General features: G+C 46.7%; 1 protein-coding gene across 1 annotated transcript; it reads right to left on the bottom strand.

The window, feature by feature from the left end:
* Positions 1-1,342: 1,342 nt before the first annotated feature.
* LOC120895757 lies at positions 1,343-11,863 on the bottom strand. The gene is made up of 11 exons (XM_040299356.1): positions 11,513-11,863; positions 10,400-10,609; positions 10,145-10,307; positions 8,718-8,899; positions 6,006-6,187; positions 5,685-5,911; positions 5,364-5,607; positions 4,852-4,963; positions 2,108-2,267; positions 1,791-1,918; positions 1,343-1,683 (listed from the first exon to the last, which is right to left on the bottom strand). Exons 1-11 carry the CDS (start codon positions 11,589-11,591, stop codon positions 1,628-1,630), a joined length of 1,743 nt encoding a protein of 580 aa, XP_040155290.1. The 5' UTR covers positions 11,592-11,863; the 3' UTR covers positions 1,343-1,627.
* Positions 11,864-14,750: the final 2,887 nt, after the last annotated feature.

Below are 14,750 nucleotides of genomic sequence, written 5' to 3'. Positions count from 1 at the left end.
TTCGGAGGAATTGTGTGGTCTGCGGAGCGCAACCTGGAATGACGACGGATTTTCTTCTGTGTACATTCCAATTAGGCCCTTTTCAAGAATCCCAAATCGAAAAGTCCTGAGCACTTTTCCGGAAGCAAGACACAGGCATGACAGAAGTTTCGCTCAAGTATTGCCGGTCTTTGGCGCTTGCATGAAGTGAGGATTTTAATTTCTCCTTTCCGTGACATCAAGGTGCCGGGCTCCTTGAACTTTCCACGTACCGCAAACGAGGACGACCCCGAAGGCGGCCCACGGGCTGCTGTATGCCGCTGTCTAGTTAGCATAGTTTCGGAGAATATGTTTTTACCTCAGAAGGAAGCAGGCTAAAGGTGCCAGTTATCGGTATGTCGGTTCCCTAATTTTGAGAATCGCTCCAATACGGAAAATTTTTGCTGCAAAAGAATGTACAAAGGCAAACAATGGTTGAATAATAATTGGTAAATGGTGGAAGTTTGAACTATTCAAGTACTATTCATGCATAAACCAAAAAAAAACTCTTCATTGTACTATACTAAAGAACAATTCAAAATGAAAGACAATCAAATAAAACTTCTCCAGATTCTGCATCAAGAATTTTTAGTATGTCTTGATCTAATATGGCTCAATTACAGATGCTTGAGGATTTATATCCTGGCTAGTTTGATTCTGGATGCTGTTGCAACAAACATGATCTCCGTTGTGTATAGTTGTTAAGAAGTAAAGGTTAAGGTTATTTCTCAGGTAATATATAGCCGGTCTCATGGTACAGTCGTCAACTCGTACGATTTAACAACATGCCCGTCTTGGGTTCAAGCCCTAAATAGACCGTGCCTCCATATGTAGGACTGACTATTCTGCTTTGTGTAATCAGTAAGTCACTGAAAGCCAAGCCCAGTAGTGGCGCAGACAGTTCTTGACCGATAAAGGTTGTTGTGCCAAAGAAGCAGAAGATTAGATGCTAGCAGTAACTGTGCTTTTTTTGTTTAACTGCACATTTTAGCATAAAAGCGAAGTAAAGAAGTAAAGAAGTAAAGAAGTAAAGAAGTAAAGAAGTAAAGAAGTAAAGAAGTAAAGAAGTAAAGAAGTAAAGAAGTAAAGAAGTAAAGAAGTAAAGAAGTAAAGAAGTAAAGAAGTAAAAAAGTAAAGAAGTAAAGAAGTAAAGAAGTAAAGAAGTAAAGAAGTAAAGAATTGAATAGTTTAAGAGGTAAAGAATTTGAAGCATATTGCTTACAAACATTATATTTAAACGCAATGGATACAGTGTGAACATAATTTAATTTATTGCACACTAAAATTAGTTACAGCATTTGACCATGAGTACTGAAATCTGAAATTATTTTTAGTTTAAATCTTTCAATCTTTATTTAGTCTCAATTCTATGCGTCCATTATTCCATCCACTGTTTTGCGCCGTCCACCGGTTGATGATACTTCCGCTGCCTGAGGCATGTTTTGTTTTTAACGGAACCATTAATGCGGTCAATTAGCCTCGGCCGGTCTGTGTTTGGTGGGCTGGCTGGCCAACCTTGTGCCGTTGGTTTTAATATTGATTGAGCAATTATATGCCATCCTGTCCAGCGAGCGCAGCAGAAGGGGGTTTTCCCGTTGTTGCTGCTAAATTATTGTAACGGTTTTTTAACCGTTCGTGGCAGCAGGCGAGACACCGCGGCAACAGCTAGAACGGCACGGTCGAGGCAGAATAAAGCAGTAAAAAGAGCAGCAGCAAACCACAACTGGTGATAGCGGTCGGGTGGGGTACATTAGCCGTGTTTCATAACTTACCTATCACAATGGCACCGATCATGACAAACGGTGGTAAACACCCGAGCGCCATCAGATAGGGAAAAACAACATTGCCAATGATGGACCCGGTGCGGCCAAACATCATCGTTAGCGAGACCACCATTGTCCTGGTGGAAGATGAGAATGTCGATGAGAGTAAACCACGAAAATCCACGACAAAGAACAAAAAAAGGCCAACACATACACACATACACACAATCACAAATGATCCAACGTTCAAACGAGCCGCGATTTGGGTGATGAGCTTAAAAAAGCCACTACGAGCCCTTTTGTGGTTACGCGCAAACAATACAAACCTCATGGAGGTGGGAAACATCGCGACGACGGCACCGACCAGGGCCGTCGAGGCTATGCTGCAGATGGTGATGTAGCACGACGATAGAATCAGCGTTACGAGTGAGCTTCGGGCCCAGTACAGGGTGGTACCGCAGGATCCAGCTAGCAGCAATCCGTACGCTGCCGGGCAGAAGGAGCGCATGTAAGTAGAGAGTGGGAAAGAGAGGGTACGCACATTAAACGAACCCGAACAGGTTAATGTGTCTGTTATGGGGATGCTAATAGAGCCACTAAATCATGCACACATCCCTTTAGCTATTTTCAATTCCGATTCCGATTTGTCGTACCTCAGAGGAGGATGCTTGCAGAGGGGTGTGGATGGGCATGAGAACTGTGGTTGGTTTTTGTTCGATGATGTGTGCTGTTTGCTCACCTCACCAAACTCCATTTTCTGCTACCCTTTTTGCCCTTTTTGGGATGGAACGCTTCGACTCGCACCGCTAGCAACCCCCCCCCATTTCTTCGCCCTCAGTGACACATCTCTGCGACAACACGTACGTACAGCCAAACCCATCACTGCAGGTGGCAAGTTTCTCAGCACGAACATAAACTTTAACCAGCTCCAGCAACCAACCACCACACCACACTCGGTATCGTTTGGCGGAATTATAAGCAGCTACTGGGCTAGCGAAGCTATGCCGAATCTCAAACGGCCATTGTGCTCTTGCCGTTCCGCTGGAGTTCGTTGTGTGGCATCATCACCTTAGCTGGGGCGTCGTAAAGTGTCAGCAAAATTGTTTGGTTTACTTTTAGAAGAATCTTGGCAGAGTGCAGCGTTTGGTAAGAGCGATTGTCAATTTTGCAGCTTTTTGGGCGGGAAGGTGCCAATATATGGAAGAAGTTTTCTGCCTTTGATTGACACTATATGATGACTGCTAAAGTGTCTGTGTGTGTGTGTGGGTTTCTGAGCGTAAGGGGTGCGGTATTTGACAAGACGATCACGGCGCCAATAGTATGACGCACTGACGAGGGTGGCGAGGCAATAGTCTCGAAAGCGAAACCCACCGTCAGCCGGCCGGTGTGTGCGTAGGATGAGTGAAATTTTGCTTCAATGATCACAGCGTGGTGCAGAGTACATTAAACAATTCAATTCGTGAATATTAAAGTTTCTATTGGTGTTGAAGAGCTAGCTGAGCACGAAAATAGGGACACTTTAAGAACTTTCTTGAGTAACACTCAGAAACGTGAGTCTACCGTTTCTCCGTATTCCGGCGTCAAATCCGTCAAATCAATCAATCCAAAACTGTACGGCGTCAGCTAACCAACGCTGTCCTACCACTAGGAGCTACTCAAGACCTTCGGCCTCGGGGTTAGCTTGTTGGTTTCGCAGCAGCTCGGTTCGACATTCAACAGATGCTGGCCCATATTTTCTCAGGAAAATGGTGGTAAATATACACCTCAGGCCAAGCTAGCCCACAACGATTTATCTTGCCTGCACGTTCACGCCGTGTGGCGTTATACATGCGTGTAGACCCTTGGAGGTTTTGGGGCTTTTTGGGGGAAACGAACGAAAAATCACATCCAAAAGAAAATACATTCCCGATAACTCGCTGCTGCGTAGAAGGAATAAACTCTGCGCTTGCGATATTAAGTTTTCTTTTATAGCAAAATCGATCGGACAATCGATGGCGAAAAGTATAGTACCGCCGGGCATAAACAGCACAGGGAACACGTTGTTGCGCGATTAAATGAAGCACGCAAATTGAACGCAAACACATTGTTTGCGCAATTCAATATATTGTTCTCCAGGAGGCTGCAACAAATGGCTTTCATTTTGATCGCTGCATCGCCACACGCTTCCGTGCTGGCGGAAGGGGGAGTGCTGTTTGTCTTTCATTTTCGTTTCATTGTTCGTTCCTTTTGCCAATACTTCAGGATTAAAAAAAAAACAAACAAACACACTGGCAGCAGCGACAGCTTGCGATAATTAATGCAGAGCAAATGAAAAACTCCAATGTGCCGAAATGAGGCAAATTAAATTCAGCCGGTTCAACTTTGAAAAGGCAATAATTGGGATAAAGCTACTCGACACCTTTCGCTTCCATTTCCATGGAGATTTATCATTGCACGATTGACCGGCAGAAAGAATGGGGGTAGAAAGGGGTGATTGAGTTTGGGGATCGATGCTATGGGATGGGAAAGGAGGTTTTATAGTCACAGCCAGCTACGACGTGCTGTCTGGAAAGATGAGACGAATCGAATTCCACTTGAATGGCGTAATGTTCTTTCTGATTACTGTCCATTATGTACAAAAACGACTGACAAGCATCGCAGTTCCTCTTCCTTTGTAGCTTAAGGCTCTTTTTTTGCGCTTCGCACTGTGTTGAAGCTTATTAGAAGTGTTGATTTTATCGTGTAAGTTTGTAGTCTTTTTTGCTTTGAGCTTTGACTGTGGCATCACGATCTATCGCGGTCTCTTGAAATATAAGCAAAAAAAGGAAAGTAAAAAAAAAAGAGAGAAAAGACACTGTGCTATTATCCAGATGGAGTTTCGTGCCCACAGAGGCTAGCTGATGGTTATCATAGTGCCACCCGACTGTGCCGAAACACAGACGCCGACTAGCTAGACATCACAGCAAAACATTTAACTGGCTCAATCAAGCACCGAAAACCTTTCCCATCTGACATCGAAACGCACTAAATGACCATCAAACGACCGATCCGAGTGTAGCGCCCGTGCCATTCGAGCCGTCCGTGCACTTACTGAGAATGTTCCGGTTGCCGATGGAATTAATCATGACGGTCGTAACCGCGTACGCTCCAATGCCGACGCATCCAATGATTAATGAGTACAGATAGACCCGGCCTTCGGTTGTCTGCATGATGCGTTGTCCGAGATGAGGCGTGAAAGTAAAGCACAAGAAAGGATGTTGTGAGATGTAGCCCTAGCCAGTGTTAGCCTTCCGTTTGGGAGGTTCGCTCTGGTTAGATTTAGATTTGCCGTACAGGGCTTTTCACGCACCAATAAAAGAGGACAACCTTTAAAGCCTTCATGGTCGCATTGTCGCATCGTACGGAGATGAAAGAATCAATGTTGGCCGGTAGAGCTTCCGGTCTGAGGTTTGAAAGATGCGACAACGTTCTAGCTAGCAACTGCACGCCGAAAAAAGAAGACGCTCATGAAGGATGATCGATTGTTGAAAAGTGAGTTTGTTGAAAAGCCCTGCCAGCAGTCAGACTCAGGTCAGGCGGCAAGTTACAAAGGGTCAAACGTACCGGGGTGCACATCAGGACGTCATCCAACGGCTCCATTGCGACCGGATCTGGGCCATGAAGCGCTCGGGACACGTCACGTTCCAGCCATTGCTGCTGCAGCTGCTCCGTTTTGTTGACCTTGTAGGCTAACATTTCGCAGAGCGTTGCCTGGCTGGCCAGCCCGTCGGGAAGTAGATGCTGCTCGTGCTCAAACTCCTCGATGATGGTGAAAAGCTGCGGCACCCAGAGGCGAAATGTGTTTAACCTGCAGCGGTTAGAGATGGGCAGTTAGACAATGCGAGATAGCAGAGACACACTTTCCGGCCGGTCGGGCACACCTACCCGAGCAGTATGCCGAACTGGATACCGTACACCAGGCAGGCATTTGTTAGATGTGGCTTCCGGAACATTATCCCTAGCTGGCGGAACCCTTCGCCCAGCCCACTGGGTGCTGCTGCTGCTGCTGCGGCTGGTGGGGGTTGGGTGGTGGGTTTGCCGGACGCCTGTTTACCGGACGCTGGTACAATTGGCCCCGACACCGGGCTCAGCTCATCCACCAGCACTCTGATCTACGCGGTCGCGTGGCAGCATGTAAGAAAAATGTGTGCAAAGCATCGGTTAACGGTCAGGCGTAAGCGTTCAAGCCGCGGGCGGGATGCTTACCGGAAACTCCTGCCGGTCCCGGGTGTTGATGGCGTACAAGCGCCGGAAAATGGCCAACGCTCGTTCGTTCTGGCCCTTGGACATGAGGAACTTGGGACTCTCTGGGAGAAACATTACGCTGATACCGCTCAGCACGCCCGGCAGGCAGCTGACGGCAAGGAAAATCTGCCACGAATGTATTTCTGCGAAAGGCAAACGCGAAAGGCACAATCATATAAACGTTACACTGTGCGCCATATCTCGTTGTGTGTTTGTAGGTGTGGTGTGTATGAGTGTGTATGTGTGTTTGGATGCCATCTCCGGCGAACTGAGCGATGAATGCCATTTGTCAACTCGCAAGCGTGGCTCGGGCCTTAATGCCTCTTTTCATTAGCCTAAATCGCCATGTCAAAGCAAATTGTCCCTTGTACGGGGCGTAACGTAATGCGACAAATATGGGCGAACAGAGTACCATCGTACCCGGGGATGTCATTCTCTGATATGTGTATATGTGTGTGCATGCATATGTGTGTGCCCATGCCTAACCGAATGGTGCTCATCCGGGTGGAATTCAATTCAATTGCGCATCCACAACCAGGTTCCAGGTGAAATTAAATATTCACACGTGGCCTGGTGCGATCCGCGGTCCCTGATACCCCTAGCAGACGACCAGCAATCAGCGAATGCTTAGCGCGCATTCGTAGTTGATTAGAATTCAATTTACATCCTAATGCCAGCGCCGTGTGGCAAACCCAAACGCCGTAACACTACACACTAGGCGATGTAAATGAGACGCGAAAGCCGTCACCTTCCTCTTTGCAGTTCACAATCGGTCCAGCCGGGGTTGGGTGCTTTCTTGATTATCTTGAAGGATCTATTTAGCACCATGGTGTGCCGTTTGCAACGAGGAGCGCTTTGATGGGTCTTTTGAAAATCAAAGAAAGTGAAAGTAGATAGCATAATCAGCGCTAATTAGAGTGTAAAGATTCACTCAGTCGCAGGACCGTCCGAGATTGACACTTCCCGGAAGTTTAGAGTGCGGCATTGACAGGGACTGTATCAGACGGGACTGTGTAGAAACGGATGAACTGCAAGGTACCGCTCTAGGTTGATATCTAGGTTAATGAAAAAGGCGTGTTAGTTTGGGCTTTAATTATTGCTTCCTTTTAGCACTTGGCAGGTTTTTTTCTCTCTTCCTGGAAAGAGGAAGTGTCCGGTAACGCTTTTGGAGTGATATATTTGGAAGCAGCTAGAAAGTGTTTAATATTGCATATGCCGTTTTAAGCATATGCATAGAAAATTACTACATATCACGAATGTATAAAGGAAATAGATTTCAGTTTTATAGGTCGTATGTATTTTTTTGCTTTGCAAAATGCAAACAACAGCTTCTACTTCAGCAAACGCGGTACCGATCGTAGCTCAAACGAATTTGAGCAATCTTTTTCGAAAATCCCGTAACCGGTGCAAAGAAATCAATTTAGAAGCAGTTTGACATCCATTCAGACAAAAACCGTGAACGGAAATAGTCCGGAAGGACTGCTTCAAAAATCAATTTCTTTACCGTTCCGATTTGGGGGGGGGAGAGTTGAAGCAGGATAATGACGACACTCGGAAACGCTTCGTCTCGAAAGTCCCGTTTTCTCGAAATCCACTTGATACGATATTTAGCTCATTTCATTAGCAGTAGCTGCAGCGGAAGCAACCTTGCAAACCGGGCTGAAGCGTGTGACGACCGGCAAGGGCAGCAGCTTTACCTTTCGTTCGTTATTATGTTTCCGCCTTCTGGTAGTGTGTTTGTGGGCGGATTTTTTACGGTTGAAGAAGTTTCCGTATACACCCGGTAATTTAATTCGGCTCGCCTACGCGTACAGCCCACCTATCGATAGCGCCCAGGTAGCGTGCAATCGATGCTTGTGATTGAAAATCATTCTCCATCGAGAGCCTCCTTGATGGTTATACGAGCTAGGCAGTAAACAGCGCGGGGTTTTCCGTAATGTTTTGCTCATTTCCCACCCATTGTCGAGCAAACGGTGGTTTGTTTTCGGTGCGTACTGTCAAGTGTTTCGTGCGTACGTGCAGCGATAGAACTCTTCCTTATCGTGCCTGAGCGTACGAAACATTAAACGCTGTAGGATGCTTCAAATGCTCAAACACAAATGAGGAAGAATATAACCAGAATATAGCAAAAACGTGCTATAAATTGAGCTTAAATTGGCATGCAGGAAAGATTAACTCTTGATCGCCAGAGCGAATGGTAGCGGAATGGTGCATATTAAAGCAAAATTAAAACATGATCAACAATACCTCGCTCACGCAGAAGTTTTAGTAAAATTGGTAGTAAAATGTTAAAGTGGGTTGAATAACGCCAAAACGATGAATGCGTCCACTCAGAGACTGCACTAAACCAATTTCACTCACGAACACCCTTGAGCGGTAGAAAAGTTCACAAACAGTGATCCATGTTGAGCAAAGCTTTTCCCTCCCAACATCATCCCGACCAAGCAGGCTGGGATGCGATTCACCCGAAAAGTCACTACCGATAATCCGACGCTGCACTGAGTAGTGCATGTAATCACTCATCACGACCCAAAGGATTTCCGCATCAACTTGAACCTAATCCGAACTAGTTTGAGCCCGGTCAAACAACATGCGCCCACATACACTCGCGCGGCCGAACAACTGCTTGCCGGAAGCAGGGGTTTAAAACCCCGACCGGACAACACTACTTACCCAGCACACCGTCCCCGATGATGAGATTCCAGGACTGGGGTATGATGAGCCAGGCGAGGGCGGGCAGCAGCATGTTGGCAGCGCTGTAAAACACGCCAAGCACTATCATCACGCGGGATCGATGCTGCAGACTGTGAAACTCGGACAGATACGCCATCAGCACGGCAAATGGGCCACAGATGCTGTCGGGCAAAAAGAAAAAGAGGAAACACAGAAGCTTGTTTTAACAGTTCTGAGATGAAAATGCAAACGGCACACTTATGCGGGGGTAATGAATTTCGGGGAACGATCCCAACTTCACTTCCTAACTTCTAACTTCGCGGCACTAGCAACACAAACAACCAGCAAGTAAGCGCTCTATCTGCAGGCAACAATCTAGAAGCACACGCGGTCACTTACACTCATCCCGGAAGTGTTCGCACACCGGGTTTTAGCACCGCTATAAATTACGTTTACTTTACGGCGCATTACGTTCCACTGTCACCGCACCTTCCCCATTCTGACTAACTTTTTTTTATTTCCTAAAAGACACGATTACGATTCGGTTGAAGTACGATTGAATTTTTACTTTCTCCCCAGCTCCCCAGCGATGGCATTTAATCAGTTTCGTGCAAAACTTTGCTGCAATGCAAACACAACCCCCGATGCCGAAGAAGATGGGGAAGGAAGTACTCATCAAACGTTGAAATCGATTGGCTTTCTCTCGACAGCGTTTTTTTTGTTTATACTGTGCCAAATTTAATACACTTTCTACTCTGGAAGGATGGAATAAAATCAAAGCAGCAAGTCTTCCTTGGTGCTTGTCGGTATTTCTGGCTGCTATCACTTCCTGTCAACAAACCGGAGGGAGCAAAGTAGGCTGAGCGAAGTACAGCTGGATTTTATTTAAGTTTTTTTTCTTGTGCTATCCCTTGCACCTTTTTTGAAATTTTGCCAACTTCCTTGAATGGTGCGTACCTACACTGGCTACAGATGCACTAAAGGTCAGGACGAAGTCACGTTCGCCATTCGCACCCACTCGTACGTCATTGCCTTGCCGAACGCTTTGCAAATACTAGAAAGCGTTTATTGAGCTTCACTTCCTGTTTCACACTGTACACACACACACACACACACACACACACACACACACACACACACACACACACATCGACATCACAAGCCAGAAACGAGCTGTTACATTTAATTGCGTCAGCAATCGTTCGTTTGCGGTTCCCTGTCAGCTTCATCTGAAGCGTGTTTGCTGACAATGGTCAGATGCTTTCGGCAGCAAGAACGTATGCGATGCGGGGTGGTTAATTTCCATATCTACCCAGATAATCTACTAACTCTGGAACACCGTACGAGTCACTTTGCAACACTGTACCACAAGAATTTAACCCCACTGGTTAGAACGGAGAGTGAGAGAAGAAGAAGAGGCTACTTACACAAAGCCACCCATAAATTTGAAAACCATTATGGCCACCATGTTTTGGCTGAGTGCGCACAGCACGTTGAAGGTACTGTCCAGCAGAAAGCCAACGACGAGCAGCCGCTTCCGCCCGTACGTATCGGACAGGAAGCCCCACAGGAAGGCGGACGTTATCATTCCTGGAAATGTGCAAGAAGAAAGTAAAACAATTGCAACCGTGGCGCGTTGCAGCCGTCCACGAGGATCACGAGGGTGGCCCCAGTTTACCTACCGGTGTAGGTGATGGCATTCAGCATGCCCTTGTCGGCGAGGGTAAGGTTCAGGTCACATTCGGCGCTCGGCAGCACGTACGACATGGTGGTCGTCTCGAACACGGTCGTCATGCAGCAGGGCATCGCGACCAGCAGCAGAAGGTAGTTGAAACGGCCGTACCCGGTGGCGGCAATGGCCGTTTCGAAATCGGCCGGCGCATCTGGTGAACCTGGTGAGAGAGGGAGAGAGAGAAAAGGAGCAAGTGAAGCTTTTAATAATAAACTGTTTATTAACTCAGATTGCAGCAAGCTACCAACGGGCACCAAAGTCCGGTGTGCCTTTGAACGCATAAACCGAGATGAGAACTAATACACTTAGTTCTCGCCCTTCAGGTTCGCTCGCATTTCGTGAAGCTACGCTACACGCAAAGCATCCCATAGACAATGAGAAGCAAACAAGTTTTATAATAACCTGCAAGCAACGTTTTAGACGCTCAAACTCATGGCATAATTCGCCCTCATACTACATCATCGTTTACCAACCAAGGCAGTGGCAGCAGAGACTAACAGGTAACACTAGCAAAGCGCAGTACTGTATCGGCACCATGAGGCTAATTTTGTCTCAATTTCCCTACGGAGGGACGTATAAATCATTGGCGAATTTAATTTTCAAAGTCTCACCGATGGCCCAGCTTCCGTTAGCCAAGATTGGACGCAGATGGGACCATAGTTAGAAACTACGGGTGAACTTTTGAGCTCAAACACACTGCACATGAACCGGAGTAGAACGAGCACTTTCTTAAGACCCACGTTGGGGAGCAAAATTAGGCTTTGCATAAAGATAAACTCAACCACACTTCAGCTGCTACCAATCGTCTTTTGGTACCCTCACAAAATCATCATTTCGAAGGGGCTAATTAGAGTCGTTAAACCACCTCATCCTACCAACCATCTACGCTGGGAATCTCTCCCATCGAATACACACAGACACACAAACCACGAGATTTAATTTTACGATTATGCTTTCATCTTGTCGACACAACCACTTGAAAATGTCGCTTCAACAGGAGCCGCGGCGCCCGCAATTTCCGAGTAACGCATACGCCGCTCGTCCCACTTACTGACATACTTACTTCCATTGCCGGCGATGACATCCGGCGGAACATTGATTTCTATTGCTTTACTTCGGTGCTTATCCTTCGGTGATTCCATCGCCGCGGCTCAATGTACTGTGCGTAATGTGCAAAAGACTTTTCGGCGTTCGGATTTGTTCTCCCACACCGTCCCCTTCGCTTTGCCACTAGTCACTCGAAACCACACGGCCCAGTTCCTCAGTGCCCTTGCTGCTCGCTGGTGGAAACGTTCGCCGCCGACACTGATGAACCGCTCATGATTGAGGTTGACCGTAGAAAGCGTTCCGGATTACTGACAGGCATGCAAGATGCTGCGCAGAACTGTATCTCACTCACTTTGCTGGCACAGGGCGTTATCTCGCCCCACGGCTAATCCCACGGTCACGGTGCGCGGACGACAGGTTGGTGATATTTTTATCCCACATTCAGCCATTGGAGCGATCCGAGATAACAGGAGAGTGCCGGCTAGCCGGGAACCGGCGGTTTGGAACATACCAAACACGCGTGATTCGCGCGGTACCGTACTCGTCACGCGTGCCGGAACGATAAACGTACCGAGCGGGCAAGATTTTCCGTGTCATCGCACAATGAGCCCACGTTTGTTTGGTGTGCGTGACGGAAATGTACCTGCGAATCGGTGCGGATTTCACCATCGGTGCAGATGTTTACGAAATTAAAGCTAGCTGCGTTCTTACCCGTACTACACTGCACAGGGGTGGGGGGATGTTGTGATTCCCTGGTGGATCAAGTAAGCTTAGAGATAGAGTATGCATATGAGGAAAATAAAAGGAATGACGAAAATAGCTGTTTCTCAGAGCATACTTCGTTTGCATGTCCAAAGCAGCGGTAATGCAAATTGCTTCACTTGTACGCTGTTGGGCCACTCGGGTTGAGCTCAAACTATTTGGTTCAATTTTTGTAGAAAACAGTTGGTTTCTGCGGCGCACAGTGCAGCATGGTATGGACATGGAACCACATACTGTATTTTAGGTGGAATTTTAAGAAGAAGATGCCATTTGGGTGAAATGGGTTCTGTAATCTGTTCTCAAAGAGTTTTTTTATCCTCGTTCTCCTTATGATTTCTTATACACATGACCCAGAGCGACAGGTGCTAATACAACTGGAGAATAATGCAGAATGAAAGTGTTTATGAACACCGATCAGTATAAATATTGATTATACACAAAAGTGTGGGAGTTTAACCTTCGTAAATTGGTCGTACTATTACTTTTCTCGTATAAATGTTTTTGGGAGAAAGCTTCTTGAAATCACTAACAATAATGCCTGTTTATTCATCGTATACGAACTGACCTTCTACTACTGTGATTTGCCTCTGCACATCCTTAAAGACAATTCGACGAACGTAACACACATCGTAGCTTCACATGTTGCCGGCATAAGCTGTTTAGAGGGCTCTACTACCCTTTCTATCTTCGCGGCACATTCTTCTTCCAAATGTATGCCTCTTACATGCAGCAGCCGAAAGTGCACGGCACAAATCCATTGCATTATTCATCCTGCACACCGGACGCGCCGGAATGGATGAACCAACGGATTTACCTCTCCCACTCCCACTTGGGTGCCGCCGGGAAAGGGAAGGGAAGGGATGCAACTTTTCATAATTCGCCCAACGAGGGCCACTTTGTCGTTTCTTGGCCATCGTCATGCAGCGACCTGTATATGCATAGATGACAGTATTTTTTGTTTTGCGCAGCTGTTGTCATTCCTTTGGTGAGTTATCGTTTGGTGACTTTGTTTAGCCGCCGGGTGATGCGAATTGTTTCGCTTGCGCAGATATGTGTGTATCGCGTGTCGCCCGACGCAAGTGCATCCAGTGCAACCTAGTGCTGCCGCCATGATTTGGATGGATAACTTTGTTGCCTTCCCCCCGTTCGCATAGCTAAGACGACGACAATCGGCATAGCTGGCAGCGGACCAGTGCACAATGTTCTCCAGTCTGTGGGAGACCCACCCATCATCCAATCTGGAATAAAGCACTCCAGTATGATTGTGCCTGTCCACACGTATCTGCATTCTGCTTCACTGCTTGCAGAGTGACAAGCGAGTTGTTGTTTTTTTGTCTGTGTTTTTTTCGCTTGCTCCAATCTGCAGTCTCTGCGGTGTGTGGCGAATCAAAACAAAACGGCCAAGCGCAGGTCCTGAAGTGGTATATAAAAACCGTATCGAGTAAAAGGCAAACACAATTTCAACCGTACAGAATAATTCAGGCAAAGAAAAGAAAACCAATTCCCCATCTTTTCAAGCAGCAAATAAGACGAAAGCTTATCCGAGTGGAGAATGCTTCGCTCGTTTCTGCAGTTTGCTGATGAGATGCAACAACCTGGCAAATGGGCTGGAGTGCAGTGGAAGCGATTTGTATGCCAAGATCAAGATTGTGTATCTGCACTGAAGGATGATTAATCGTGTTTTTGCACCATATGTTTCCGGGTCGGTTATCGATTTAATCCTGCACCCGATCGGTGTGCGGAAGACAGTAGCGTTAGGTTAAACTTGCTGTATGCCTGAACGGCCTGTGCAAGGGGTTGGAATAAAGCAGCTTAAATAATCACGTTCCACAAGCATGACGCAACTTTGGAAATGGGTTTAGAAAAAAAAAACACACACACACACAACCACACAAATAATATCATCCATCGTCTGATTTGCCGGACCGTCTGGGTGGAAAGACAAACCCTCCCCGGTAGAAAAACAGCTTACGTTGGAAATTAATATTTAAACGAGCCAGAGGCTGAGCGCCTCTTTCTTTGCTGAGTGTGGTGTTTTCTACGCTCATCAGCACAAAATGATTTAGTAGTGCTGGTAGCCTGCAAGCTCGTACTATCATACCCCTCCCTTGCGTCACCCTTTTGTTTAAATCGGTCGATTCATAAGATTTTTAATCAGAAACTGCCTTGTCGGAGCAGTGCAGTGATTCGTTTCACTAATTGCAAGTCCGTTGCCGGAACCGTTCTCGTGTGTGCCCAGCTTGGTATGGAGGCAGAGGAGTGAAAGAAAAGGGGGAATGTTGACAGAGATTTAATAATACTGCACGCACACCTTCCAATTTCGAAGGCTGGTGCGGTCATTGTGATGGCATCAGGCTAGCTCTGCGTGCATGCGTGTGAGTCAAGTAATCATGTTTGCGAGTGTCGTGCGACTTGGTCAACTGACTGTTGTCAACCGGTAGTGAAATGATGCCTTTTCGATTATCACTAACCAAACAGAGACCGGTCGCCGG

Source organism: Anopheles arabiensis, chromosome 2 (genome assembly GCF_016920715.1).
Source record: "Anopheles arabiensis isolate DONGOLA chromosome 2, AaraD3, whole genome shotgun sequence".
In the NCBI taxonomy this organism is placed as follows: Eukaryota; Metazoa; Arthropoda; class Insecta; order Diptera; family Culicidae; genus Anopheles; species Anopheles arabiensis.
This window is presented reverse-complemented; position numbering and strand designations above follow the sequence as displayed.

Bases quoted from the DNA above. Each gene is read 5' to 3' on its own strand.
- LOC120895757 (XM_040299356.1), bottom strand. From the start codon at position 11,591: ATGGAATCACCGAAGGATAAGCACCGAAGTAAAGCAATAGAAATCAAT. The intron at 8,900-10,144 runs GTAAGTAGCCTC...TTTGCCCGACAG, and splicing joins AAATTTATGGGTGGCTTTGT to CATCTGTGGCCCATTTGCCG. The intron at 1,684-1,790 runs GTAAGTTATGAA...GTGCCGTTCTAG, and splicing joins GATCGGTGCCATTGTGATAG to CTGTTGCCGCGGTGTCTCGC.